Below are 27,951 nucleotides of genomic sequence, written 5' to 3' on the forward strand. Positions count from 1 at the left end.
CAAAATAAAAGGCAGATAATAAGAAGTAAGGCGATCTTTCTCAAATGGGAAGGAGATCAAAGAATGAGGGAAAGGGCAGGGAATGAGAAGATACAGTGGGGATATAATCATTACATACTACAAACGTGGTGAAAAAATGTTTAAGACTTACTCTGTTTTCTAGACAGAGAAGTCTGATGGAGGACAGTATAAATCATAATCTGTAAAACAGTTAAAATGAGATTGCTAGGTAGAATGTGGTTTAAATGCCAAATTTTGTGCTATGTTCTAATGGAGTTCAGATTTAAGGGGGTTAAACCAAATCTGAAGTATTTGGGGTAGTCCCACTGGTGAAAGTTTATCTTTAGTAATAGATAGCATTGAGACAAGTACAATAAATAAAAATAATTTGAAGTAGAGACTTCATCCTTATCTAGTAATGAGCTCTTTTAAGAGAATTATTAAGTATTAAGTTTCTTTCTTATGGGGAAAAAAACAGAACCATAATAGTAACAAAAAGTAGATAATAATGTCTGAAATGGGCAGCAGGTACTAGAGGAGGTGTCATTCTGGTCTGGGGGCAGAAGAGAAACCTCAGATTCAGAATAAGCCAGGCAAGATAACCAGAGGGGAGAGCCTTGCTTTAAATGTGAAAATATTTAGAAGCCCTTTTAAAAGTATGGCTGTCTTTTGTTACAATTGATATTATTAAAGAAATTAGAGTGTTTATATTTGAGTATTTTATATTAAGATATTGCTTTATAAATCCCATAGGAAGATATTTTTTACCTTTAATATACAGTGTAATTTTTTACTTAATTTGAAAGTAAATGGAAAATTTTGAGTTTTCTAAAATACTATTTTAGGTGTTTTATATATATATCATTTAAAACAAAGTTGTTTTGAAACATTAATCCAGAACTAAAGAGTATAATTTAGAAATACTTCGAAATATTTGTGGCCTATACATTTTGTTTTTGTTTTTGTTTTTTTGTAAGGGAGCAGGTCATAAATGTTCAGATATATATTTGTGCTTCAGTTTTATACATTTAGCTCATAAGATAATTATCTGATTGTGAGTTTCTTAAATTGGAAAACTGAGGAAAGCATGCACTATTTTTAAAGAATAGATTTCTTTTAGGATTAAGCAATTTACATGTTTCAGTATCAAATGCCTCTCTAGCATCTCTTTAGCAAAAATAGATTTAAAAAATTGTCAAGTGAGTAGTCTTAAAAATAGGATGCATCTTCTTGAATTCTGAATAGATTTACAGCTTAATACTTATCAGTTCTTTTAGAAATAAATGTAAAACAGACAAGGATCAAATGTGAGAGTATTTAAATGGTTCTCAAGATTTTCTGGTTCATGTGTTGTGATATTGAACTCTTTAGTCCTAGGCTTTAATTTGTGCCTGGTGCTGACCTGATGCTGTGCAGGGACACTCATTGCATCTCTCCATTCAGTCCCTCTAATTATCCCAACTTCCTGGGGAGTTTGCTTAGAACTGGGCATGACCGCTTGTTATTAAAAATATTGGGCTACCCTGGCCACATGTAACAAGGTAGTTTTTGATATCAGACTTATACATATATGAACAGAATAGGAAGCTAAAATTGTTCGTTGTGATTTTACTTAAATAGGAGGCAAGTATTATGAATATGTTTGGCTAGATAGTAGATTAGATTCGTAATAAATGAAATCATGGGTAATATGTTCCTGAGCCTTTTTGTTGCATTGTTGTTTTTTAATGCATATTTAGAAAGAAATCTGACTCTGCAAATGATATGTGAAACAGTTAGATTTGCAATTTTGTGTATATTTGTGATGATGGTAATTCATTTTGCTGGGAACATCTGTTAATGCAGGGATTTGTCTCTTCAGGTTCATGTGAAAATGGCGGATGAGGCCGTCTGTGTTGGCCCAGCTCCCACCAGTAAAAGCTACCTCAACATGGATGCCATCATAGACGCCATTAGGAGAACCAGGGCCCAAGCTGTGAGTCTGAATGAACCTATCTGTGCAGCTGTTTCATATGTAGTGAGCAGAAAGCTAAAGTTTGTATTTAAAAAAAAAATAAGAGAGAATGATTGAAAATGCTGTTGCAGTTAGTTCATGTCACACGAGTTAAATGTGGCCGAATTCGCTACTGGAAATCAAAGGCTTTGTAGCATCTGGCAGTGTTGGTTGCTGATCCTGCAGGTGGCTGCTGGATTCAGCTTTCACACCAGGGAGCAGTTTCAGTTCATTTCCAAATTTGCTAGGAAAAAAGAAATTCCAATTAGTTTTGAGTATTAACCCTTTCAGTGTAATAAGAATGTTAAAAACAACAACAGAAAAACTCTGTGACGAAGAGGAGCCAAAAGATCCCTTTTTAATTCCATTTTAAATGTTTAAAAATTATGTATACCCAATTATATTTTCAAAAATAAAAAGCACGTAGTCATTTTAATAATTATTTTAGTTTATTAATGTCAATAAGATGCCCACAGCTGACAGATAAATCAGTTAGTTTACTTTTAATTTGGTTTGAGTAAAGTGGAATCCAAAGAAAAAACTGGTTTCTGATATCAGTTATAACAGCGGTCTTTTTTTTTTAAATATCAGAGAAGTAATTACATACAATATTAAAAACTATGCAGAGTTATCTCTCAAACTGGATGGAAGCAGCCAGCACTGGAAATTAGCCTGGAATGCTTCAATTAGTTTTCACGTTTCTTTGAAAGAAATGGTTAGCAAGATACATGTTTAAATAAATCTGAATTCATGAGCCTATATTATTAGATGTTTACACTTTATTAGCACAGTTAATGAAAGTAAAACTGTCAACCTTTTAACTCTAGTTTGTCAGAGTATAAATTTTAGTTGGATGTTTATATGCAATGAAATTGGTAGAATGAAACCTTTTCTCTGATGCAGTAGTTTAAATGATTCTCTGCCATGTTCAGAAAGCTCAGTTCAGCATTTAAAAATCTCTGATATGTAGCTGTTTCTAGGTTATAATATTGGCTCTTTCAGAAATTTGATTTTCCTTTTAGCATAATCGCTTTGCTAGAAACTTGTTCAACACTGATACTGGAGTAGCTAAATTTATGTTTGACCCATGTGATGGGTAAAAAAATTAGTTGATTAGAACAGGATGGTAGAATTTATATAGTAGCAGTGTGGCTTGTGGGGGAAGGTAGCATAAAGTAGTTGTGTCTAAATTGGAATGAGGGAAGAAGATTAGATTTTAGGAAAAAAATTCAGAATACAGTGCAAGGTAAAATCAAACTTCTGCTTTAGTTTAGCTTGATCAAAAAGGCTCCTTAGCTAGTTGCATACCATCAGAAATAAAATGTGTTGGCTTAATAGCTTGGGTTTGGAAAGTAGCAGTTCTAGGTATTTTAAAGAAAGAGGAATTCAGAAGTTTTCACCCATTTTGTCATGATCCTGTAAGTATTCTTTTATGTGTCAGCTATTGTGAAATTTCCAAACTTGGCCAAGCCTTAGAAAAAGTAGGGGAGTTTGTGTTGAATCATATAAACATCTGTAACGGCATTATGATACATGGCTCTGATTACAGCTAGAACAGAGGAGGAATTTCATTTTGCATCCAGAAGTATGAGTTAGACCTTTCAGTATGTGAGGGAAGTAAGTTTATTCAAGGGCACTTGAGAAACAAAACAAAACAAAACTGCACTCTACATGTTGCTTATATAGGTTTTTTAATATGTAAAGAGCTTTTTTTTTTTTTTCTTCCATTTTTAAGGTACATCCAGGTTATGGATTCCTTTCAGAAAACAAAGAATTTGCCAGGTGTTTGGTAAGTTTGTAATGAATCAGAAAATGTTTATTTATATTTTAGAAAACAGTGTAGTGGCCTGGCTGTTGTAAATGTGGGTACTGATGAATTATAATGTTCTAATTCAGCTACCAATTCTTTGAAAATTGTGAAAAATGAAGATGTTTTTTCTTCTGGGACCCAAATCTTGATTTGAAATGGAATTATAAAAGTGGAAAATGTATAAAATTGCCGTTATGTCTAGTGTATTGCATAGTGCATGGTCTTTGATTTTTAAAATTAAGGAAAACAGATTTTTAAAATATACAATAAAATATATCAGAGAAATCAGTGATGTTATAGTGATTTAATTATGCCACTAGCACAGAATATAAAGTCAGAAATAAGATTCTTTTTTTTTTTTTTGATACCAAGGATTGAACTCCTGACCTTGCACTTGCTAGGCAGGCGCCATGCCAATGAGCTATATCCCCAGCCTGTAACACTATTTTTTCCCTTTTTTTGTTTTTGTAAGTTTAGCATTTGAGGCCAAATCTGACTGCCTCTGTTTTAGGAAAAAAAATTTTTTAATGATCTGACTATTCCATAGCACCATCCTAATTAGATAAATTAAATTGAACTTGTTATTAAAATTATTTTTCAGGTGTATTTACTAATTACTTTCAATATGATTTGTAAACCTTGGTTTTTAGGTGTAAAATATGATTTCAGTTGTGAATTTTGGGGGGATTAATCATGCCAGGTATATGAATACTCCCTCCCCCGGTTGGTAATTTGTATTTTGTTCTAAGGATTCAAAATTATTTATAACTGTAAACATTGTCTAAATGAGATTTTCAGGGCAGGAATATAGCAGCACAAGCTCTTGCCTGACAAGTGCGAGGTCATGTGTTCGAATTCCAGTACAAAAAAAATTTCCATTTGAAATTTCTATAAATATAATGTCAGACAGTTATTAAGATCACAGAATTCTAGTTTAAAATTGTTCATGTTAACAAGTTTTATCATTTAGGGTAAGGCCTGAAGGGCCATCTGGAGTTGAGAAGTTAGTTAAGTGTCCAGATAGCCAGATTTGCCTGGTTGGATGAGGTGTTTTGCAGTTTTTCTCATATATACCCTGTTCTTTTTTATATTCCTTAGAATTCTGGCTGAAATTTTGTCATAAAAATGGTTTGAAGGCGGGGGATTTAGCTTAGTGGTGTAAGTACCTGCCTGGCAAGTGTGAGATCATGAGTTCAATCTCCAGTATCACACACACACACACACACACACACACACAAAAGGTTTGAATATACCTATTTAAATACTTATTTATAATATAACATACTAAATTTTAAGTTTGTATAAATGAAGTGTTGGCAGAGTATACCCATGGAACAATTTTGTAAATAAAGTTTTATTGAAACACAGGTATGCCGATTGATTTGTATGTTGACTTTGGCAGCTTTTTCTCTATAACTGTGGAGTTGAGTAGTTGTGAGAGACACTGGCTTTTCAGCCTAAAATAATATGCTATGTAGGCCTTTATATATATAAAAAAATTTGGTAATTCCTGGTATATATGAGTATCCAAGCTCCAGGAAATTTAAATGACATGGGTAGTATATTCATAAATATATTTGTTCGGTAACTTATAAACGCTTGACACTGATGCCCCAGGCATTTGAGGTTATAAAAATGAATTGTATATGAGTCCTGCTCTAGAGGAAGGCACAGTCAGGTTGTGGAAAGCAAGTTAGCAAGTGAATTCAGTTGAGAAGAAAATTTTGACAGAAAAGATTTCTTTGCAGATGAAGGAGAGGAAAATGATTGCCATTTGGGTTTTTAACCTTAGAGAATGGAGTGTAGAATGTATGGCCACTTTAATTTCTCTCCAGTTCTTTCTTACCTTATGTCTTCCATTTCCCTTTTCCAGTGGTGTGCCTCTGCAAGCCTGACCTCATGGCTGGCTCCTGCTTGTGACAGGTTTTTCTTCTCTCTCTTCCCTGGGCAGGCACACCTGTCCTCTCTTGCTTTATTCCCAACTGTCTACCCTTAAAGGGACAGCTCACATATTCTACTGAGGGAGTTTTTCATATTCTTTTCACAATATGTAATATTTTTCCTTTGACTTTGAGAGTGCTTTTTAAAATTTTGTTATTTGGCATAACACTGTCCATATTATGTTAAAATTGTTTCTGTAATTTGTAAGAGCCTCAGTTTTATCAGTCTTTGTTTCCACGTTGTCATCTTCCAATGATTTCCACACAGTAAGATCCATAAGTATTTGTGGATTAAATGAGTGTTATTAGATTAAGCATTTAAAAGATTTGAGTTTACAAGAAAACTTGTTTCATAAACAAGACTGGATTAAACTTACAAGGTAGCAGTGCTGTCTTTTGCTCACTATAAAAATACAGTGCAGCTTCTGATTAAGTAGCTTTCCATTTTTGTGTGCATCAGGACAAGATTCTTATTTCGGTAACATTAAATACTTTCCCATTGGAGTAAAGAGTTTATGATGCTGTTTTTAGACCATCTGGTCCTGGTTGGTCAGTTCCATAAAAACAATAAATGAAGTTGCATACAGATTTCTTTATGCAGCATAAACATTGTGACTGGTGGCCAACTATGATAATTTTTATTCTAACCTGAGTGGATTGTCATGTTGATGGTAACTGGAGGAGGAAGACTCGCAAAAGATTTAAAATGTTTGTTTTTTTAGTTTGATACTGTGGAGTACATTTACTACAATATTGTGTCTTATGTTTGAAATTTAATCAAATATGGACTCTTCATTAATTTGTGATTATTTTACTATAATGCCATACAAAGGTTAAGCAGTTTGTAGAAAAATCTACTTGTATTTTACTGATATGTCTTTATTATCTATAAGTAAAATATCGTTACTTTTCTGAATAATTGCTATAGATTTACTTTTAAAAATATATAATAAGCCAGAGTCCTCCAAATGTAAAAATATACTAAACGCTATGGAGATGAATAAAATATATTGAATTTGTACCAAATAAGACTGGATTACATTTGATTCCCCATGGTACATGATTTTTAAAAGTCATGTGTTTTGGGCTGGGGATTTAGCTCAGTGGCATACGTGCCTCCCTGGTAAGCACAAAGTCATGAGTTCTATCCCTAGTACTCTCCCCCCAAACCATGTCTTTTGTTATTGCTTAAATAATTTAAGGAAAAAGCAAAGCTGAAAGTAACTCTCATGAAGAATAACACAGTTTTTAATGTGTTGAGCAAGCAAATTATATATTTTTTTCTTTCTTTCCTTTTTTTTCCCCTTTCTTTTTTTTTTTTTAATCTTTTTTGAGGTAAGCTTTCACTATATTTCAGGCTGGTCTTGAACTTACTTTGTTGCCCAGGCCGGCCTCAAACTCACAGTGATTCTCATGCCTCAGGCTCCTGAGTCCTGGGATTACAGGTGTGTGCCACTATTTTCAAGCTGTTCTCCATTCTGTATTTCCCCTTTGGGCTTTTTAAAAATTCTGAACAGCAAAGGACCAGCAATAGGAGGATAATAAGGATTGTTAGGATTAAGAACCCTAAGATATAATTTTTTTGTTCCAGTGGATTAACTAAAATGTGTTTAAATAACTATGACATCCAGTCTGGACAAGAGTATAGGGAAATTAGGGCTGGAGATTTAACTCAGTGGCATAAGTGCCTGCCTTGCAAGCAGGCAGTCGTGAGTTCGATCCCCGGTACCAATAAAAAGGAAAAAGACAAAAAAAAAGAGTACAGCGAAATAGTTTTGTTCTGGAGAGATAAATTGTTTCTGTCCCTAAAACTTGCTAATATCAATAACAACTTAAGACACACAATATAAACATATGTTCAAATAAAAGATATATTATTTGTTTCAAAATGCCTCTTTTATGAATATGACCTGAAAAGATATACTTGAAAAAATATGTATTGTCTTGTTTTGTTTTGTTGTTGTAATAGCAAAATTTGGAAATGGCTCAAAAGTTTTTCACCTGGAAAATGATAATGGCAGCTACCCTATAGGATAGTTGTAAAGATTAGAAACGACATAGATGAAGAACCTAGCAAGACGTGTGGCATTGCGAGGCAAAATCACCTTAATCATTATAGACAGCAATAATATTCTATTCATAGATGGGAATGAGCTACCAAAATAGTTTTTAGAGGAATGAGAGAGTTAAAATTAGTGTTTTTGAGAAGTAAATCTGGTAAGTTTCATTTGTAGTTTGGAGTTAAGGTTTTTTTTCCTCTTGAGGATAATAATTTCATATAATACTGCTGTATTCACGACACTGTAGTTTAAAAAGTACTTGGACACAAATCATCTCATTTAATTGAGTTAGATGTGGAAGTTGAATAGTATCAGCTTTTTTTCTGGCATTGGGAATAGATCCTGGAGCCTCACACATATTAGGCAAGTGCTCTGACAGTGAAATATACCCCCAGATCTTTTTTATTCTTAGTTTTGATATAGGGGGTCTTGCTTAGTAGCCCAGGCTAGAATCAAATTCAAAATCTTTCTGAGTCACTGGGATTAAAGGCATGTGCCATGTTGTCCAGCTAATATTCACTCTTTTTGACGAGAACATTTGACCAACACGATTTTTTCCTGAATCTTGGCCAAAGTCCAGGTTTTAGAGTGTGTGTTGAAGATTTTGAAGATAGTGTAGACTGTATGCTCTGAATTCCTGAAGAAGGAAAATCTTCCTCTATTTTTAGGGTGCCTTTTAAGGATGAGTTGAATACATTTAGGGATGTGGAGTTTTGCATAGGTGGTTTCAATATGTAGATTGGTAATCTGTGATTTGATAAGGCTGAAATTTTTTCCTCTTTGCTTGAGGTTAAACAGTTTTCAATATACATTCTCTACCTTTTCTGCTCTTCTCTCTGCTGCCCCCTTGCAGTTACTAGCACAGTTTGGAGTCAGATAGTTAAAATTCTTGCTGTGCCATTTAGTAGCTGTGTGATCTTGAGCAAGCTGCTTCATGTTTAAGTCTAACAGTGTTTTCTGTTTACTACTGCATAAGATGTATTTCTCCATAAGACTACATATTGGAAATATATTTCTTATAGCTAGGAGGTACAGTTTTCAGATCACAGTTTTAAAATTCATTTTAATAGTCTGTAATTTTTAATTGTAGTATTCAGTCTACTAAGGTTTTTTGTTTCCTTATTTTTTAAAATAATGAATTTTATGTACTGTAATTCTCATCCTTTAAAAGTACACATCAGTGACTTTTAGTATATTTATAGTTGTATAAACACCATTTATTTCCTTTCTTCTCTCCTTCTTTCCTTCCTTTTTTTTTTTTTTTTTTTTTTAATTTTTTTTTGTCTTTTTCGTTTTTATCGGTACCAGGGATTGAACTCATGACTGCCTGCTTGCAAGGCAGGTGCTTATGCCGCTAAGCTAAATCCCCAGCCCCTCCTTCCTTTCTTTCGAGATAGGGTCTCCCTATACAGTTCAGGCTGGCTCACTGTGTAGCTGAGGCTGGCCTTAAACTCATGGCAATCCTCCTGCCTCAACCCTCCAGAGTGCTGGGAGTGCAAGCATGCAATTACCACGCCCAGCTATACAATTTCAATTGGATATTTTGTAGTAATTGATATGATTGGATTTATGCTTACCATTTCATTATAGATTATCTCTTTGTCTTTGTTTTTGTGCTTTCTCTTTTTTCTTTAATTTTTGGATTATTTTAATAATTTTGAAATTACATTTAATTTATCTGTTAGGTTACCCCCAATTTTTAGTGTTTCCTTTCCTAGCAATTACAGTATATGTACATCTATCTATCTAATCTTTCTTTCTTTTTCTTCTTTTTCTTCCTTCTTTCCTTTTCTTTCTTTCTTTCTGTTCCCTTCCCCCTCCCCTCCCCCTCCATATCTTTTTGAGGTAGGGTTTCCCTATGCAGTTCAGATTGGCCTTGCAGTTCAGACTGTGGTGCAGGCTAGCCTTGAATTTGCAGTGACCTCCTGCCTCAGCTTCCCAAGTTTTGGGATTACAGGTGTGCACCACCATACCTGGCCCATCCTTATCTTTTCATGGTTTATTTAGAGTTAATCTGCCATCTCAAGTAAAATAATATAAATTTTGCAATTGTCTAGTCCATTGTGTCCTTTCCCATTGTCATCCTCTATGTATAGTTGTTAAATGTATTTCACCTGCATAAACTATAAGTTCCATGGAAAATGTCATAATTTTTGCTTTAACTGCGTTTGAAAATGAGTTAGGCATCTCATTCATGACCTAAATATCATTCATATCACTGATAATGACTTATTCTGGTATTTAAAAAGATGCCTTAGCTAGGCATGATGATGCATATTTGAAATGCCACCATGTGGGAGACTGAGGCCAGCTGGGCTAAATAGTAAGTTCAAGGTCAGCCTGATTGCAAAGTGAGACCTTGCTGCAAAACACAAAACAAAGCATCTTTATTTTTTTGGTTTTACATATATATATATTGGTAAAACCTAAAAATTATACCCTTTTGCCACCTTCCCATCTACTTATTTAAACTGACAGGTGAAAGTGTATGTATTGTGTACTGCATGATGTTTTGAGCTATACATATATATATATATATATATATATATATATATAGGAATGGTTAAATCTAGGTGTGTGCATTACCTCACAGTTATCATTTTTTTTGCTATGACAACACTTAATGTCTATTCTCTTAGCATTTTTAAAGATATCATCATTAGTTATAGTCACCATGGTGTATAATAGGTCAGTTGAATTTTCTTTTTCTTTGTCTTTTTTAGTTTGGTACCAGGAATCAAACTCAGGACCTTGTGCTTGCCAGGTAGGTCCTGTGCCGCTGAGCTATATCTCTAGTCCTGAGTTTTCATTATTTTTAAGAGTATAGCTTAGCTGGGGATATAGCTCAGCAGCATAGTGCCGACGTGGCAAGTGAGAGGTTCTGAGTTAAATTCCCATTACCAAAAAAAGAAAAAGAAAGTATAGCTCAGTGGCATTAGTTTTACTCACTGTTAAATACCCATCACTACTCTTTTTTTTTTTTTTAATTTTATTTAAGGAGAAAAAGAGAAAAAAAAAACAGAGAAAGGGTACAAGTTATACAGAATTTCAGAAAAAATAAACAGTAGGAAATCACTAGTTAATAGATTACATATTGTCAGAAATAGTTGTTCAAGTTACACAATTAAAGTATATAAAGTGGACATTCAAACAGTGACACTCCAAACAATTCTGTTCAATAATCCAACAAAACTCAGTAATATGGTTATCTATCTTATACACTTAAATATACACGCAGTTATATCCTTTAGGGCATTTTCTTTTCCTGTCTTTTGTACAATGACAATTACACATTTTGGGTTTTATTACTTCCACAGTTCTTATTACTTTTTTTTGAAGAGAATAAAACCAAATGTGACATAACAAAAAAGAGTCAGTCAAATCAAAAGGATGGACATAATACATAATGTAAAAACAAAATACAAGGTAACCAACAATGGTTACTGTAATGCCTCTTGCTATTTTAAAAAGAATTGCCTATATCATCAGTTATAATAAAATTGAACAAAATAGTAAAGAAAAAAATCAATAAAACCAAAACATTGGAGACATTACAGGACTTCGAAAGAAGATAATAGTCAAACCAGAATGGGCATCATAATGAATCTTATTGTCTTCAGAGTTGTTGCCTATACTCTCGAACTTGGTAGTATCAAGCAAAACAGAATAGAGGAAAATCAGTCAAAACAAGATGGTGAGAGCAATACAGGGTTTCAAATCAAGTTAATAAGAAGTCAAAGTGGGTTACTATAATGTATCCTGCTATTTTTTTATTTTTCCCTTGATTAAAAAGATAACAATAAAAACATAAATAATAAAAAAGGAGATTGAGATAAAAGAGAACATAACAACAAAACAGCACAGATCAAAACATAACCATTTAAGCAAAATAGTGTTTCACCACCAGATATCCCGACATAAAAGTAGTTATCATAGTGTCTCTTTCCTTGAAATCTTTGAGTATAACTTCGTATACTGTAGCATCAAACATATCAAGACAATGTAAAGCCATTCAAGAGAATGACAGTATTACAGGATATTTAGAACCAACTTAGAGAAAATGAACAATGGTTTCTGTATAATTTCCTTGTCTATAAAAGTTTTTGTTTATATTATCACATATAATAAAGTCCAATAAGATACAGCGTTTAGACTGATGGAAACAGAAGAGCAAAAGCTTAATGGGATTTCAAAACAAGATGATATTAAATCAGCACTAGCTATTATGATGTCTTATTTTCTCCAAAATAGCTGTTCCTACCATCCAACCTTCTCTGCCTCATTTCTGTTGAGCTCTTTTTCTGTCATTAGTTGTCAGTTTGTCTTCTTCATTTTGCTTTCTGCTCCATTCATTGTGGCCTCTCTCTGCCACTGTTTCTGGAATCTTGATGTTTTCCTTTTTTAGAATATCCTGCAGTATTCTCTGTAGAGTTGAATTGGTGGTTGCAAATTCCCCTAGTTCCTCTTTATCCTGGAAGTACCTTGCTTTTCAATCAATTTCTAGGGACAGTTGTGCAGGATATATCAATCTTGGCTGGAGGTTATTATCTTTCAAAGCTTGAATTATTTCCCTCCATGCTCTTCGTGATTTGATGGTTTGTGCTGAGAAGTCTTCTGTAATTATGATGTGTGTTCCCTTGTAAGTGATCTGTTTCTTGTCTCTGATGGCTTTTAATATTCTGTTCTTATATTGGATTTCTGGAATTTTGAGTATTATATGCCTGGGTGTAGTTCTGTTTGGGTTGTAGGTGGCTGGGGTCCTATATGCCTCATACATCTGAGTATCTTTACCTTTTGCTGAATTAGGGTAATTCTCTTGGATTATTTCTGTGAATAGCCTTTGTAGTTCATTTGTTTGTGTCCCTACTTCTTCTTTTACGTTTTTAAATCTTAAGTTATAGATCCTCTTATCATCTTCTAGTCTTTGTATTATTGCTGTTTGTTTCCTTGTTATTTTTAAGAAGTTTTTCATTTCATGCTCCCACATTATAAATCTGTCCTCCAGTTCAGATAATCTATCCTTAGTTTGTTTCAAGGTGTTATGCCAGCTTTCGATAGAGTTTTTAGTTTCCTGGTAATCTCTTTGAACCTGCTTCACGTATTCTATGCTTTCTCTATTTTCTCCATCAAACAATTCTCCCCTTTTTTTCTGTTCTTCCCTTCCACCATCTTTTTTTTCTTGGGCAGTGCTTAGCATTTCTCTAACTATTCTACTTATATCTTGCTTTAGGTCGTTAAATACTTCACTTTTGAACTCCTCTATGAGGCTCAGCAGATATGAAGCTTTACGTCTATTGGTGCCGATTCTGATATTGCATGTTTTCTGTCTTCATTCTTCTTTGTGTTTACCTTTCCTGGATCAGTGTTCTCAGGATTGGGGGCCGAGGACCCTTTCTTGTTGCTCCCTTTTCCCATACTTTTTGTTCCTTCCATATAAGCGTATATAGGAGGCCCAGTTTCTTTCTTTGTGAGTTACAGTTTGTTTGAATTGCGCCGGCTAGGTGTTCCCACCCACTGCAGTGTACTAGGGAGACACAGACCTGGGCAGCCTCTGCTGAGCCTGCCCCTCTAGGTCAACCTACTGAAGGCTTCACTGCTAGGGTGCACCGCCAGGCGTTGGGACCTGATTTGGGCTAGCCTACTGGGTCTTAGTCCACGGTGTCACCCAGGCCAAGCATTCCCCACCAATCTGCTTGAGAGGGAAATGGAAATATGCGACTAAAGTCACTGCAGCGTCCCGTTTTGGCTAGTCTGCCTGGTCCCAGAATGTCCTTCTAATCTATGGAAGGGTCCCCGTTCCTCTCACTCATTGCAGGTCGATGCAGGGCTCCCTGCCAGTCCCGCTCTCAACTCTGTTCGCCGATTCCCACTCAGAGCTTTTGTATGTCTGTCCCTGCTGTGCCGAGCAAACGCAGCAGTGGTGGCAGGAAATTCAAATAGCGGTTTGCAGAGGTGCGGGTTCCATCTTTGGCAGTGAAATTTTATCTCTTCCAGTTATAGCACCAGGATTGCATTTCCAGTTGGTTTCTCTCAGTTTAGTTTGTTCCTGGGTCGGCAGGGTATATCTTCCCTTGCTTAGGACTCCTCACACTGCACCATTCCTGGATTCTAAGCTGGCTGACTCAGAGAGCCTCCATAGCTGTTGTTATCTATCCGCCATGTTCTCCTGGAAGTCCCATCACTATTCTTTATCTTTAGAGCTTTTTCATCACCTGAAGCTGAAACTGTGCCTAAAACCCTCCCCCTCCCCAATTTCCCATCCATCTCCATCACTTAGTGACCTCTATTTTACTTTGTGCATGAATTTGCCTAGTCCATGTACCTTTTCTAAATGCAGTTACACACTATTCATTTTTTGTATGTATGTGTGTGTCTAGCTTGTTTCACAGGATGGTCTTCCTTTTTAAAGGCTGAATAGTGATGTTTTACTGATATAGCACATTTTGTTTCTCTACCACATGTTGATGGACCATTGGACCATTGTTTCTGCTGTGTGATGCTGTTGTGAACCAGTGCAATAGTTTTTATTTCTGCTGTTTTGTGTTTTTGTTTGTTTTAACTAGTAAATCATCCTTGTGTTTAATATAAACACTAGGAAATTAACTCATTAGCTATATATAGTGCAATTTTAGCTTAAAGTGTCAAGATTTTTTTTTTTTTTACCAGTACCAGGGATTGAACTCATGACCATGCACTTGCAAGGCAGGTGCTTATGCCCCTGAACTAAATCCCCAGCCCCAAAGTGTCAGCGCTTTAATGTGAGAATATGTTCCTACCCAGTGTGTGGCTGCTTGTTAATCCAGTACTGCTGTTACTGACACCCATTGCACAGACTAGTGGGGCCACTGGGACCATTGATGATGGATATTCTTATTGTTTATCCTATAACATTTTAAAAATAAAAGTTAGGATATATAAAGTAATTTAAAGAATTATATTATGAATACCAATATGCCCACCATTTAGATTCTGTGATTAATATTTTGTTATATTTACTTTTAATGTATTTGCCTTTTCCTGTATTCATCAGTCCACCTGATTTTAAAGTAAGTTATATAGATAATAGTTCATTTCACTCCTTTGCACTTCAGTATGCATATTTAAAGCAGAGTTTGGTATTTGTGTGCCATTGATTTTTCTATTAAAAACCTTTAATGAAATGTAATTGCTATTTAGTAACATGTACACTGATAGCAAAAACTTACTGTAGACTTAGTGTATGCCCTCCTGAACTCTAACCATGATCAGGATAAAAACCATACCAGCAGCTCCAAAGATTTCTAGGTTCTTCCTTGCTGCCCCTTTCATGGCTTCTTCCCTTGCCCTTCTTTTCTCTCCTAGGCAACTCTTGATCTACTTTATGTTATTGTAAGTTGTTTTGCATAGTTTCATATAAGTGGGATCCTATAAGAATTGCTCCTTCTTGAACATGGTCTTTTTCACTCAGTAAACCACTTTTTTGGGGGTCTATTTTTAATTGAACGCTGTTGTGTCCATTACATTTTATTGCCAAGTAATATGATATTGCATTATGTGGACATGTCATAGTTCTCTTTATATCCATTTATTTGTTGGTGGATGTCTGGGTATGGTTTCCACTTTTTATTTATTACAACTAAAAGTATGAAGGAATTTTTTTGCAGTTTGTCCTTGTTTAAGAAATAATCTTTTGTCATTGACTAGATGATCCAAATATATTTATCAGTTTTTTTCCTCTCACTAGCATTTCTGATTGATGTCTCACGTTATACATGTAGATTTTGATTATCTCCCAATTTCTACGCCAGTAGAACCTGAAATCATGCTTTTTAACTCTTGTGTTACTCAAGCTTTCAGTGTGTATTGTTTTTTTTGTTTGTTTGTTTCTTTGTGCCCTTAGAACTCATGACCTCTCGCTTGCCAGGCAGGTATTTATGCCGCTGAGCTAAATCCCTGGCACTTCAGTGTGTATTGTTAATGCTTCTGTTTGCTGAGAGAAGTTGTTGAATTAAAATTTGAAATTCTAGGAAGAAATGTAGAAAGACATATTGAGAACCATTCCTGTGTTTTATGTTAAAATGTTTTTTTTAACTTACAGTAACTTTATGATCTTTAAAATTTATTTTCACTGATTTATTTGTATGTGACTCCTACACTTACATTTCTTTTTTGTTCTAGGAGGATTAGGTTGAAGGTTTTGTTAGGTTAAGTGAAGTAACATTAATTATCACTCTTACATATGGTTAATGATTCCTATTGTCTTGAAATTCATTCTAAAATTAAACTTGTACGGATATGCTTTCTACAACAGGCAAACTTATGAGATGATTGCTCAGGCTTTGTTTTCAGACTGGACTTTATGTAAGATGTTGTTATAAAAGTTCCCAAAGCACCCTGTTGACCTAGTATCTAGTATGTGGTATACTAATATGTCAAATGGAGAGTGTGCATGTGTCCACACTTCCCAGCATACTTATGGTGTATCCATCTGCAGCCTGCGTGTTTACACAGGTGTGTGTTTCTCATTTTTCTTCCTCTAGACCTTCACAGGCTAGTTAGTTATTTGAATGCAAATGTTAAGAGAAATAAGAACATACCACGACAAAAATAATGTGCTACAATTCTCTCCGTCTCTCCTTTTTTTTTTTTTTTTTTTTTTTTGAGATAGGGTCTCTTTATGTAGTCCAGGCTGGCCTCGAACTTGCAGCAATCTGTCTGCTTCAGCCTCCCAAGTGCTGGGATTAGAGGTGTGCACCACCATGCCCAGGTACATTTCTTAACTGTAATGACTTCTTTATAAAACATTTGGTTAATTTTGACATCCCTTGTTTATACCATTGCTGATTAGAATGTCATCATGTAGAGAAACATTGAATATGAAAGCCAGAGTTCATTGTGTTCATATATATATATATGAATAATTGAGTGTATTTCACTAATATATCATAGATTAGCTCAGTGTTTGATATTATTAATTGTAAATGACATATTTAGAAGGCTAAATTGTGTATGGTACTGCACAACACATCAGACAAAGTACATTTATTAATCATTCATAGTAGAAGGATAAGCAGAAGCCTAGGGCCCATGGCAAACTGGTCCTCTAAGGCTCACAAAAGGTGTTCAAGGAAGATGGCATCCTCTGTTCATGATGGACCTCAAAATGCCCTACTCTGGGTTATATCCAGGGGTATTTTAGACATCCTGTTCTAGGTAGGACAGGGACAAAAAGAACAAGCTGTTTTGGACCGTCCCTGCTTATTTCAGGATGTTCAATCTTATTACATCCAGGTGTATTCTTCCAGATAATTGTAGGCAAAAGGGAAAAGTCTGGGTCAGCCTCAGTCACCCGGGGACCTGTGTGAGGTAGGCAGGGTGCCAGATGCTGCTCTAGATATTGAGTACATTCAGGGATGAAAAGATGAACTTTGAATGTTCATGCAGTTCTTTCCTAGTACAGAAAGTCAATAATGAATTACAAAGCCTGGCATGGTGGTGCATTCTTGTAATCCCAGCACTTGGGAGGCTGAGGGCAGGTGGATTGTGGCAAGTTTGAGACCCGCCTGGGCTACAAAGTGAGCCCAAGGCCAGCCTGAACTGCATAGGGAGACCCTGTCTCAAAGAGACAAAAACAAACAAACAAACAAAAAAAACCCCAAACACTGAAAAACAATTATAGGCAGAGCCTGATGAACGCTGTAAAGAAAATTAAAGTGGGTGATGCACTAGAGCAATGTATGATGAATGTTTTAGAGCTTTCAGTGGTAGCAAGTGGCTGGCTGGGGAACATGTGTCATATACTGGACCGTTGCCTTGCTCCCCTGTTTTGGGGGGTCTGGGGGTCTTCGAGGTCTTTACAGACTCCAAAGCAAAAACTGATTTTTGTAACAGACCCACTCCCCCAAAGATTGTGCAACTCAGTTTTCCAGCAGCTACGTGATACGTATTATAACAGATTGAATGCAGAAGCTGGTTCAGAGAAGCCAGCTGTCTTTTATTAAGCTAGATATTAAAGAGATTTGCAAAAATATAAAACATTTTCATTCTTACTAATGAATGTATCATAAAAATGTTCTTGTTAACATTAAACATAAAATTAAAGTATTAAATAGTTTTTTTTTTGTACTGGGGATTGAACTCATGACCTTGTACTTGCCATGCAGGTGCTTCATGCCACTGAGCTAAATCCCTGACCCTACATAGCTTTTCTTTCTTTCTTTTCTTTTCTTTTTTTTTTTTTTTTGACCATCAGGGATCAAACTCACAACCTTGTGCTTGCTAGGTAGGCACTTGTGCCCCTGAGCTGTCCTGGCCAGTTTTTCTTAATTTTAAGATGGTAAATATCAATATAACATACATGATAATCTGAAGCTCTTTGAGACTCAATTTTCCAAATTCCTGTAAAGTGACTCTGAGCTCCAAAACTTTGTTAAACATTGTTTTAGGGAGTTACTGGGTGGCCTCTTCAGACTACACGGTGAAGAAAGCTTTCTCTAAGAGGTCAGCATGTAAGCTGAATACTGATGGGAGAAGAGAACATTCTAGGCAGGAGTCAGCTTCCTTGGCCTGCTCTTTACTATCTCCTTCCACGTTTTTGTCCTTACTGATGCATCAAGTTAAGAATAATTACTTAATTCATCTCCGAATTCCTTTTGCTTACTACTTCACTGACTAGTCATTAGTAACTTGTTGCCTTTTAATCAAATTGCTTATATACTGCCAAACGTGGAACAAACTTTTGGAGAGAGACTCAGCTCTTTGCTGTTCACACCATACTAATTTAAAATGTATTTTAAAAACTTAAATGTTGATCAGGATCCATATTTCCTATTAAATTAATTCCTTCTTCATGAGAAAACCACATTGAAAATTTTTTTTAAATCTTTTTGAAGGACTTGCTATGCAGTTTGGGCTGGCTTTTTTAAAAAATCTTTTTGAAGGACTTGCTATGCAGTTTGGGCTGGCCTTGAACTCACTTTGTAGCCCAGGCTGGTCTTTTTTTTTTTTTTTTGGTACTAAACTCACGACCTAGCACTTACCAGGTAGGCACTTATGCCGCCCAGTCTGGTCCTGAACTTGCAAACAGTCCTCCTGCCTCAGCCTCCTGGGTGCTGGGATTACAGACATGCATCACCATGCCTGGTTTAACATTGGATTTTTTGGGGGGGATACTGGGGATGGATCTCACAATCTCGCACTTGCCAGGCAGATATTTATACTGCTGAACTAAATCCCCAGCCCCGGGCGTTAGATTTTTATACATGGCTTTTAGCATTGGAGCCTTGTGTTCCATTAATATTTGTTAAAAGTAAATTTGTTTGTGCAATCTTTGTGCTTTGGTGTTTTAATTTGGGGTATATTTATTAACTTATGCCAATGGTTTTTATTATCATTTCTGCTATTTTTGTCCTTTATCATGTCCAAAAAAAGGAAATAAAGGGCTTATCTAAAGTAAGAGTAGAGGCAAAACAAAATTGTATATGGTCATAATATGAATTGATGAGCATTAGACTTACTACAATTACTTCTGGAGAAATAGATTGTGCAATTTTTTTTTTTTTTTTGGGTCTTTTTTTCCTTTTTATCGGTACCAGGGATCGAACTCACGACTGCCTGCTTGCAAGGCAGGCGCTTATGCCACTGAGCTAAATCCCCAGCCCCTGCAATTTTTTTTTTAATTTTGAAAGTATACAACAGAACAAGTCAGAATAAAGCCAACTAAGATCGTACAGTGAAATTGGTACAGAACTTCACAGCAGGTTACTGGGATAACAGTAATAGGTATCACAGTATATTTTGGTATCTTTATAATAGTTGTTCTTTCAATCACCTATATCAAAATGAGATGAAATATAGAACACTATAGAACTTACAAAACAGAATATTGACTAGAGCAGTACCATTAATCAGAAAAGAGCAAAACAGTAATAAAAATGTTTGCCTTCAAAGAAATGGTAGAAGAAATTCCCTCTTGTTTGCTATGGCCAACTTCCCAGGAGATGCTCAGATTTCTGGTTCCCATTTGCTAATGGGCGGAGGGTGGGGGGGTAGGAGAAGGAGGATAGGGGAAGTGGGATATTTGACTCTAGGCCATGTAGAGTAGGTTCACTATTGCTAAGCAGGGAGGGAGAATGGTCATTTGTTTTCACAGCATCCTCAGTTCCAACATGGTGTGGATCTCAGGAAACACTGCTGGTTCTCCCCCTGGAAGGGCTGCAGTCTGCCACCCTGCCTCCACTTACCAGGGAGGGGAGGTGCTGGCTTGGCTTCCCAGAGTCCTAAGTTCCAACATGGCGTGGATCTCAGGAGACATTCAGATTGTGCAATTTGTATTCCAAAACTTTTTCTTTCTTTTCTCTCTCTCATCACTACCTTTCCATTGTAAGATGTGATTCATTCAGCCTTTTGGTATATTTACCTTCCAGAATATTTCTGAGTTCTGAAAGGACTTAATTAAAGAGCACTGTGAAAGAGTTCCACTTTCCTTCTAGAAGCTAGAAATGGGAGAAAGAAGCAGAAGGGGTAAGAGAACAAGCACATAGAAGAAGAAAGTGATGATAGAAAACAGTAAGGGTGCTATGTGGCAGTCCTGTTTGCAACCAGGACTGCATATATTGGAGAAGTGGCTTTTTAGATACTTTCGCCAGGACAGTTGTAGTGACTTGGGTGTAGGACAGTAGTAACAGAATGCCAGCAATACCAGCACTTGGTAGAGATTCAAAACAGCAATAAGGGATGATGAGCTGCAGGTAACTGGCAATTAAGAAGAGGCAGATGATGAAACAGTTCTCTGTGGGGCAAGAATGTAAGTGATGACACAGAAATACGTATCCTAGAGAAAGCAGGCAAGTGTTTTTGTCCTCTGGGGAAATTACCTGGGTAGGGGTCCATTTTCTTCAAGGTAAAAGAGAGTCAGAGCTCCTAAACTGGTGTGCAGGTGCTGTGAAGAGGAGACTGGTGTTAAATGGGTCTTTGGTAGGGGAAGAGGGAGGACTTGAATTTTAGCAAATTGATGATTTTCTTGTTTGGGAGATTGTCAAATGGTATATTTAGAGTGCTGTCACATTGATTAAAAATCTATATAAATAACATGGTATTATCTGATTTATAGGTGATGAAAAAATGTTTAGAGAGGTAATTTTTTTTTAACATGTACTAGTAGGGGATCAGCAATTAAAGCTAGTATTAAAGAACTAAAAAATAAACTGGCTTTTCATGTTTTAATGTTCAGTATTTGTTGTGATTATGAAAGCTTTAAGAATATAGTATGCTTCTTAGGTAGATAGTCAGAAAGATAAAACCATGCTAACATGACTATTTGCTTGTATTTCTAGTATGCAGAAAAATAGTCATACAATAGCATTAACGATATATCTTTATCCTTTATTCTGTTACACTTATTTTGAAATTTTCACATTTTATTTATTTGGTTGGTTGGTTTGGTTTTTTGAGACAGGGCCTCCCTTCATAATCCAGGCTGGCCTTGAACTCATGAACCTCCTGCCTCAGCCTTTGAGTACTGGGTTTATCAGCATGTGCTACCATGCCCAACTTATGAAAATTGTTTATTAAAGTTAATACTAGGTATCTTCATATATGATTTTGGATTTTTTTGACTGTAATTGCCAGTTACACTATGGCATAGGCTATCATTTAGCATTGCGTGATTCAATAAATGAGTGTTTGCTCGAAGTTCTGTATTTTATTAAAATATCTAAAGCACTGGTTTGTATAATTTATAATTTTTTTTTTACTAGCCTAAACTTTTCAGAATCTTGCCCATGTCCCTGTCAGTGTTAGAATCCTAAGTTTAGGGTTTGTTTACTGAGTTAATGTCTACTTAAATACATGATTACTTAATTTTTTTCACAACCCAGAGATCCTATTTGTACTTGTAGGAAATAATGGAGATCCTACCTGTGGCAATTTTTGTAGGCCTCATCTTTGCATATTCATCCAGCTTCATGCAATCCTAAGCAGAGTTCCACTGGAAGCTTTCACAAATCTTAACCAAAGCTGACCATGTATACTAGTATTTTCACATGGTATATTTAATGAAGTGTAAAAATTTCATATTTTTTTCAGCTTTCCATCTATGAGATATTAAGAGTATTGGCAAGGTGGCTTTCTTACTATTTTGCAGATAGCTTTAATTGATGTTGAATTGTGGCTTTCCCTATACTCAGGGTAAGTAAAAAGATAGCAGGCATCTAGTGAACATTTTCTCTTTAATGTGCTCATTAGTGTTGGCAAATCCAGGTTTCAGCACATGTCAGTAATTTACATTTCATTGTGGAGAGACTGCCCTTGTTCCAGAGTACTTCTAAGCCTGATGAATATATATTGGGAATAAACAGAATAAATAAGTGAAAGCTAAATACCCTGCCAGGCCTTTCAGTTACTTCTAAAGCTTCCAGTGGATCTCTGATTAGCAATGCATGAAGCTGGAGGTAAGTGCAAAGATGAGGTCTACAAAAATTGCTACAGGTAGGCTCTCCCCTTAAATCCGTTTAGTGACTATCTTTGCATTTCATGTCTCCCAAATTCTTTTTTCATGGCAGGCTTTCTGTTAAAGAGAAAACAGTCAGTGTTAGAACCAGGAAGAGAACGAGGACCCACTTGATTCCTTTCCCCTTCTAGCCTTTGAGCCAAGTGTGATCATTAGCAGTGAGGCAGAGGGCTTGACAGGCTTGTGTCTTCTTCCAGGGAGTGAATGATTGTCATTGGGATCTTGATGTATTTCCTTCTGAAATACAGTTTTCTCACTTTTCCTGATTGGTACTAGCTTGCCTGGCTTTGAACACTTGCATAGATCAGTAAAGGGCACTGGTGAGGCTGTGGACAGTTTTGCTGGACATAAAGACAAGGCTGTATTAATGCTGTCTTTGAAGCTGTGTTTGAGAAAATCCTTTCTTTTTGTAACAAAATGATAAAATGAAAGATTTTTTGAAACAGATTTTTTATAAGTTACTTCATGCATAGATGGAGTAGCATTAGAAAACACGTAGATCTACTTAAAAAACGTTATAATTCTTTATACATGTTAAGTTTATTTACATTAATATAAAAATAAGGTTTATTGCAAGAAAGTAGGTTTCAGTATTGCCAACTGTGTGCATGTATGATTGTTTATATTTCTGTCTGTTGTGTTTGTGGTGCTAAACAACTCATTGAATTTAAGCAAAAGTTTTAACCTGCTGAGCGTGGTGACACAATCTGGGAGGCTGAGGCAGGAGTATTACAAATTCAAGCCCATCCAGGGCAATTTAGTGACTTAGTAATACCCTGTTTCAAAAGAAAACGTTTTTTTGGGGCTGGGGATTTAGCTCAGCGGCATAAGCACCTGTCTTGCAAGCAGGCGGTCGTGAGTTCGATTCCCGGTACCGATAAAAAGGAAAAAAAAAAAAAAAAAAAAAAAAAAAGAAAACGTTTTTTTTTAAAGGAAGGAGTGGTTTGTAGCTCAGTGTGAAAATCTTGGGTTCAATTCACAGTACTGCACCACGCCTCAAAAACATTTGTTCTTAATTCATTTTAAGACGTAAAGCAAATGAAGGTATGACTCCTATTCTATTTTTTTTTTTTTTTTTTTTGGTACTATGGATTGAACTAATAACTTTACACTTACCAGGCAGGCGCCTAGGCTACTGAACTAAATCCCTGGTCCTATGACTCCTATTCTTGAAAAATGTGTATATTCAAGTCAGATTATTTTATGATAAATCCAATGGGATAATTTATATATTGACCATTTAAATATGAAGATGGAAGTACAGTTTATTTTTTCTTTTTTGTTAGGTTTTTATATTGACTTTAAAAGTTAGTTTTTAATAGAGGAGCAATATGGAACAATGTGGGTTTGGTAATTTTTTTTATGTGTATAAAGATACAAATGCACATCTTGAGAGTATTTGTTCAGTAGTGTTCTGACCAGTGTTCATGGTCTTTGTGAAAATATTAACAGTAAGTTTGACTTTTAGATGACTACTTCAAACTATTCTTTTTGGATGATTGCCATATAAATCTCCATGGAATTAAGATATGGAAAATTACTTGCAAAGTTGGATTTGAGAATTTATCAGTGGATTTGAGAATTTAAATGTCCAAAATGTCATCTATATGTGTTCTGTCTCTGCATTGGATAAAAAAAAATTAGTTTCTCAGTCAGAATTAAAGATGACATCTGCTTTTAATTGGTGTTTTATTTTCTTCCAAGTCAGTAAAAATTCAGTAAGACATGAATTATCAAATTTTGCAGTGCTATGCAACTTGTCAAGTGACAGCATTACCTTGAGCGGTTATACAGATGGGAAGTGTTAAAATGTTGATTAACCTTCCAGAGTTCTAATTATGACTTTAGAAGAGTAAAACTTACATAACCATTGCCAGCCCTCTAGTGTCAGAATAGTGTTCCGTTTAATTTTGTAGACTTTTCCTCGTTATTGGCATGTTGCCTCTCATGTGGGCATTTAATTTTAGTGATACTTGGTCTAGAAGATTTAGATCATGTGAGACTATGTAAAGCTTTTCTGTTTTGTGCATCTATTGCTTAGTAAATATATCAGGTAAATTCTTTATTGTAAAAATTGGGGAAAAAAAAAGCTTAAAAGGGAACTTGAAATTACATCCCCATATACATGTTATTCCTGTGTTGAGGAGGGAGTATTTCACTGTTGACAAGGTAGGCTTGTATGTCTACCTGTTAGACAAGAAAATTGATTCTGTTTTTACCATTTATAAAAGATTTTAAGATATAAAACATAAGGATAAGGAAATTGGTTCCTTCAAGTAGAGCATGCAAAAGTAACTCGAGACTTCAAACATTCTCAGATCCAAAAAAGACTAACAAAAATATTTCTACTGATTACATTTTAATTTTCTAGCTACTGATAACTAAAATATGGCACTAAGTAATCTGCTTATATAAAATACGTTTTTGAAAACTTGCCTGTGCAGTGAGGCATAACTAATCTCTGCTGTTTTATATAAACATGGAATTTCTTTTTTCTATTTGAATGATTTTTTTTATATTTGAAGTAGAATTTTGTTTCTAAGGTGGTTGAGACTTACAACAGCATTTCTGAGATTAGTTTCTCTTATCACCAGCCTTCAGTTTAATTAAGGTTTTCTTTTTTGTTTTTTGTTTATGACTACTTGATAAACATATGATGTAGTAATGTATTTTTGCTACCAGAAGTCACTGAATTATTTAATTTGATTCAAGAAATCGTTTCCTGTGTCAATTTTGTTTCAGCTTAAAAAAGTAGAATGGTGATTGGCAAATGAACTAATAGTTAAAATGCAGTTGATAAGCTGCATCCTAGACACAAAGGTCAAGTTTCCTAGTTTTTTTCTTTTTTCTTTTTTTTTTTTTTTTTTTTTTTTTTGTCTTTTTGAAACAGGCTCTCTCTATGCAGTTCAGGCTGGCCTTGAGTTCACTTTGTAGCCCAGGCTGATCTCGAACTCGCAACGATCCTCCTGCCTCAGCCTCCCTAGTGCTGGGATTACAGGCATGAGCCACCAGGCCTGGCTAAGTTTCCTAGTTCTTAAACATCTATAGAATATAATTGAAAACAGAAAATGTAGGTGTTTTTAAACTATACAAAACATTTTTAATAGTCATTTTGATTCCTTATATCTTTAGGGCTCATTGTCCCTGTACATTTTTCAAATTATTTGCTGCTCAATACATAAGGCTTTAATTTACCCCCCACTGATAATCCCCAAATGGGTTTTTAAGAATTTTAAGAGTGGACTGCTGCCATACTTTAGTGTTGGGCTCTATTGCTGACTCAGAATCTCTTAAGAAGCACATTTTTCAAAAGGGAAGAGGTTCTTTTTTTTTTTTTTTAAATTTTATTTAAAAGGAAAAAGAGAAAAAACAAAACGGTGTAAGGGTACAAGTAATACAGAACTACCAAAAAAAAAAAAAAACCAGTAAGAAATCACCAGTTAATAGATTACATATTATCATCTTAGAGATAGTTGCTCAAGTCATAGTATCAAAGCATACAAAGTGAACATTCAAACAGTGAGACTGCAAACAGTTGTGTTCAGTGATCCAACCAAAAACATTAATATGGTCAGCTATTTAACACCCCTAAACACTCTTGCTGTTGTATCTTTTAGAGCACTTTTTTTCCTTCTCTTTTTTATTTACACATTTTGGGTTTTATTACTCCATAGTTCTTATTACTTTTTTTGGGCGGGGGAGAGAATAAAGTCAAATATGGCAAAACAAAGCTGTCAGTCAAAACCAAGGATAGACATAGCACATGATGTAAAAACAGAGTACAAGGTTATCAACAATGGTTACCATAATGTCTCTTGTTTCCTTAAAAAAGAATTGTCTATCTCATTAGGTATTATAAAGTTGAACAAGTAGAGAACAAGACCAATAAAACTTAAGCATTGTAAACATTACAAGACTTCCAAAGGAGACAATAGTCAAACCAGAATGGGCATCTTAGTGAATCTTATTGCCTTCAAAGTAGTTGCCTATGCCCTCAAACTTGATACTGTCATACAGAATGGAACAGAGTCTAATCAGTCAAAACAAGATAGTGGGAGTATTACAGGACTTCAAAACAAGTTAATACGAAATGAAAAAAAGTTACTATTATATATCCTGCTAATTTTTAAATTTTTCCCTTTAATTAAAAAAAACCATAAAAAATAACTAAATAATTTTTTTAATGAATAAAGGAGAGATTGAGATAAAAGAGGACATAACAATATAACAATACAGGTCAAAGCATGACTGTTTCAGAAACCTAGTGCTTCACCACCAAATAACCCGACTTAATAGTAGTTACCATAGTGTCTGTCTTTTTCCTTGAAATATTTGAATAAAACTTCATATACTATAGCTTCAAATATTTCCATATCAAGAAGCCCAGAATAAAGCCTTTCCAATTAATAAGTGAAAACTTTATAAGGCTTCAAGGCCACATAATGGGGAACCATGATTACCACATATTTTTATATATTTGAATCATTATTTACATTAGGGAAACTATTCGGTATTCACACATGCGAGATTGATTTATTTCACTTATGAGTATGGTCTCAAGCTGCGCCCATTTATTGATAAATATCTCAATGTGATCCTTCTTTATAGCTGAGTAATACTCCATTGTATAGAAATACCACAACTTTTTTATCCATTCCTCAGTTGATGGACACTTGGGTTGTTTCCAAGATCTGGCGATTACAAATTGTGCTGCTATAAACATAGGTGCACATATATCACTGTGGTATGATGCTTTCAGTTCTTCTGGGAATATGCCTAGAAGTGGAATAGCTGGAATAAATGGGACTTCCAATTCCAGCTTTTTGAGAAATCTCCGGACTGACCTCCACAAAGGTTGTACCAGTCTACACTCCCACCAACGGTGTAGGAGAGTTCCTTTTTCCCCACAGCCTCTCCAGCATTTGTTGTTGTTGGTTTTCTTGATCCTGGTCATTCTTTCAGGAGTGAGATGGTATCTCAGTGTGGTTTTAATTTGCATTTCTCTAATGACCAATGATGATGAACATTTTTTGATGTATTTATTTGCCATTTATATTTCTTCATCTGAGAAGTGCGTATTCATCTCAGATGCCCATTTTTGGATTGGATCTTTGAATTTTGGGGGTCTGAGATTTTTTAAATTCTTTATATGTTTTAGACAAGAGCCCCTTGTCTGAGAGAGAGTTCACTAAAATCTTTTCCCAGTTTGTGGGTTTTCTTTTCACTTTTCTGGAGATTTCTTTTGACATGCAGAAACTTTTTAATAAGAAGTGGTCCCAGTTATTGATTCTGGGAAGTATTTCCTGTGCGGTTTGAGTCCTGTTCATGTATTCTCTACCTACTCCTATGTCTTCAAGGTTTCTACCCAATTTGTCTTCCAATAGATTTAGTGTTTGTGTTTTAATATTCAGATCTTTGACCCATTTAGATTTTAATTTAGTACCTGGTGATAGACATGGGTCTAGCTTTAGTTTTCGGCAAATGGAGAACCAGTTTTTCCAGCACTATTTATTAAAGAGACTGTTGTTCTTTCAGTGAACCTGCTTGGCTTCTTTATCAAAGATAAGGTGGTTGAGTGTGTTTGTAGTTGTGGTTGTATCTTCTAATCTATTCCATTGATCTTCGGCTCTGTTTTGATTCCAATACCATGTTGATTTTAC

The 27,951-nt window shown here is 35.3% G+C and overlaps 1 protein-coding gene across 5 annotated transcripts in view; it reads left to right on the forward strand.

The window, feature by feature from the left end:
• Positions 1-27,951, forward strand: part of Pcca (propionyl-CoA carboxylase subunit alpha) — a 402,547-nt gene that overhangs the window by 54,078 nt on the left and 320,518 nt on the right. For all 5 annotated transcript variants that reach the window (XM_023560628.2, XM_023560629.2, XM_003477596.5 and 2 more), the window contains exons 5-6: positions 1,862-1,975; positions 3,729-3,782. In XM_023560628.2, coding sequence (XP_023416396.1) covers positions 1,862-1,975; positions 3,729-3,782 — 168 coding nt within the window. The remainder of the gene's footprint in view (positions 1-1,861; positions 1,976-3,728; positions 3,783-27,951) is intronic.

Source organism: Cavia porcellus, unplaced genomic scaffold (assembly GCF_034190915.1).
Source record: "Cavia porcellus strain 051 isolate PalLab524CR breed Dunkin Hartley unplaced genomic scaffold, mCavPor4.1 scaffold_4, whole genome shotgun sequence".
Classification (NCBI taxonomy): Eukaryota; Metazoa; Chordata; class Mammalia; order Rodentia; family Caviidae; genus Cavia; species Cavia porcellus.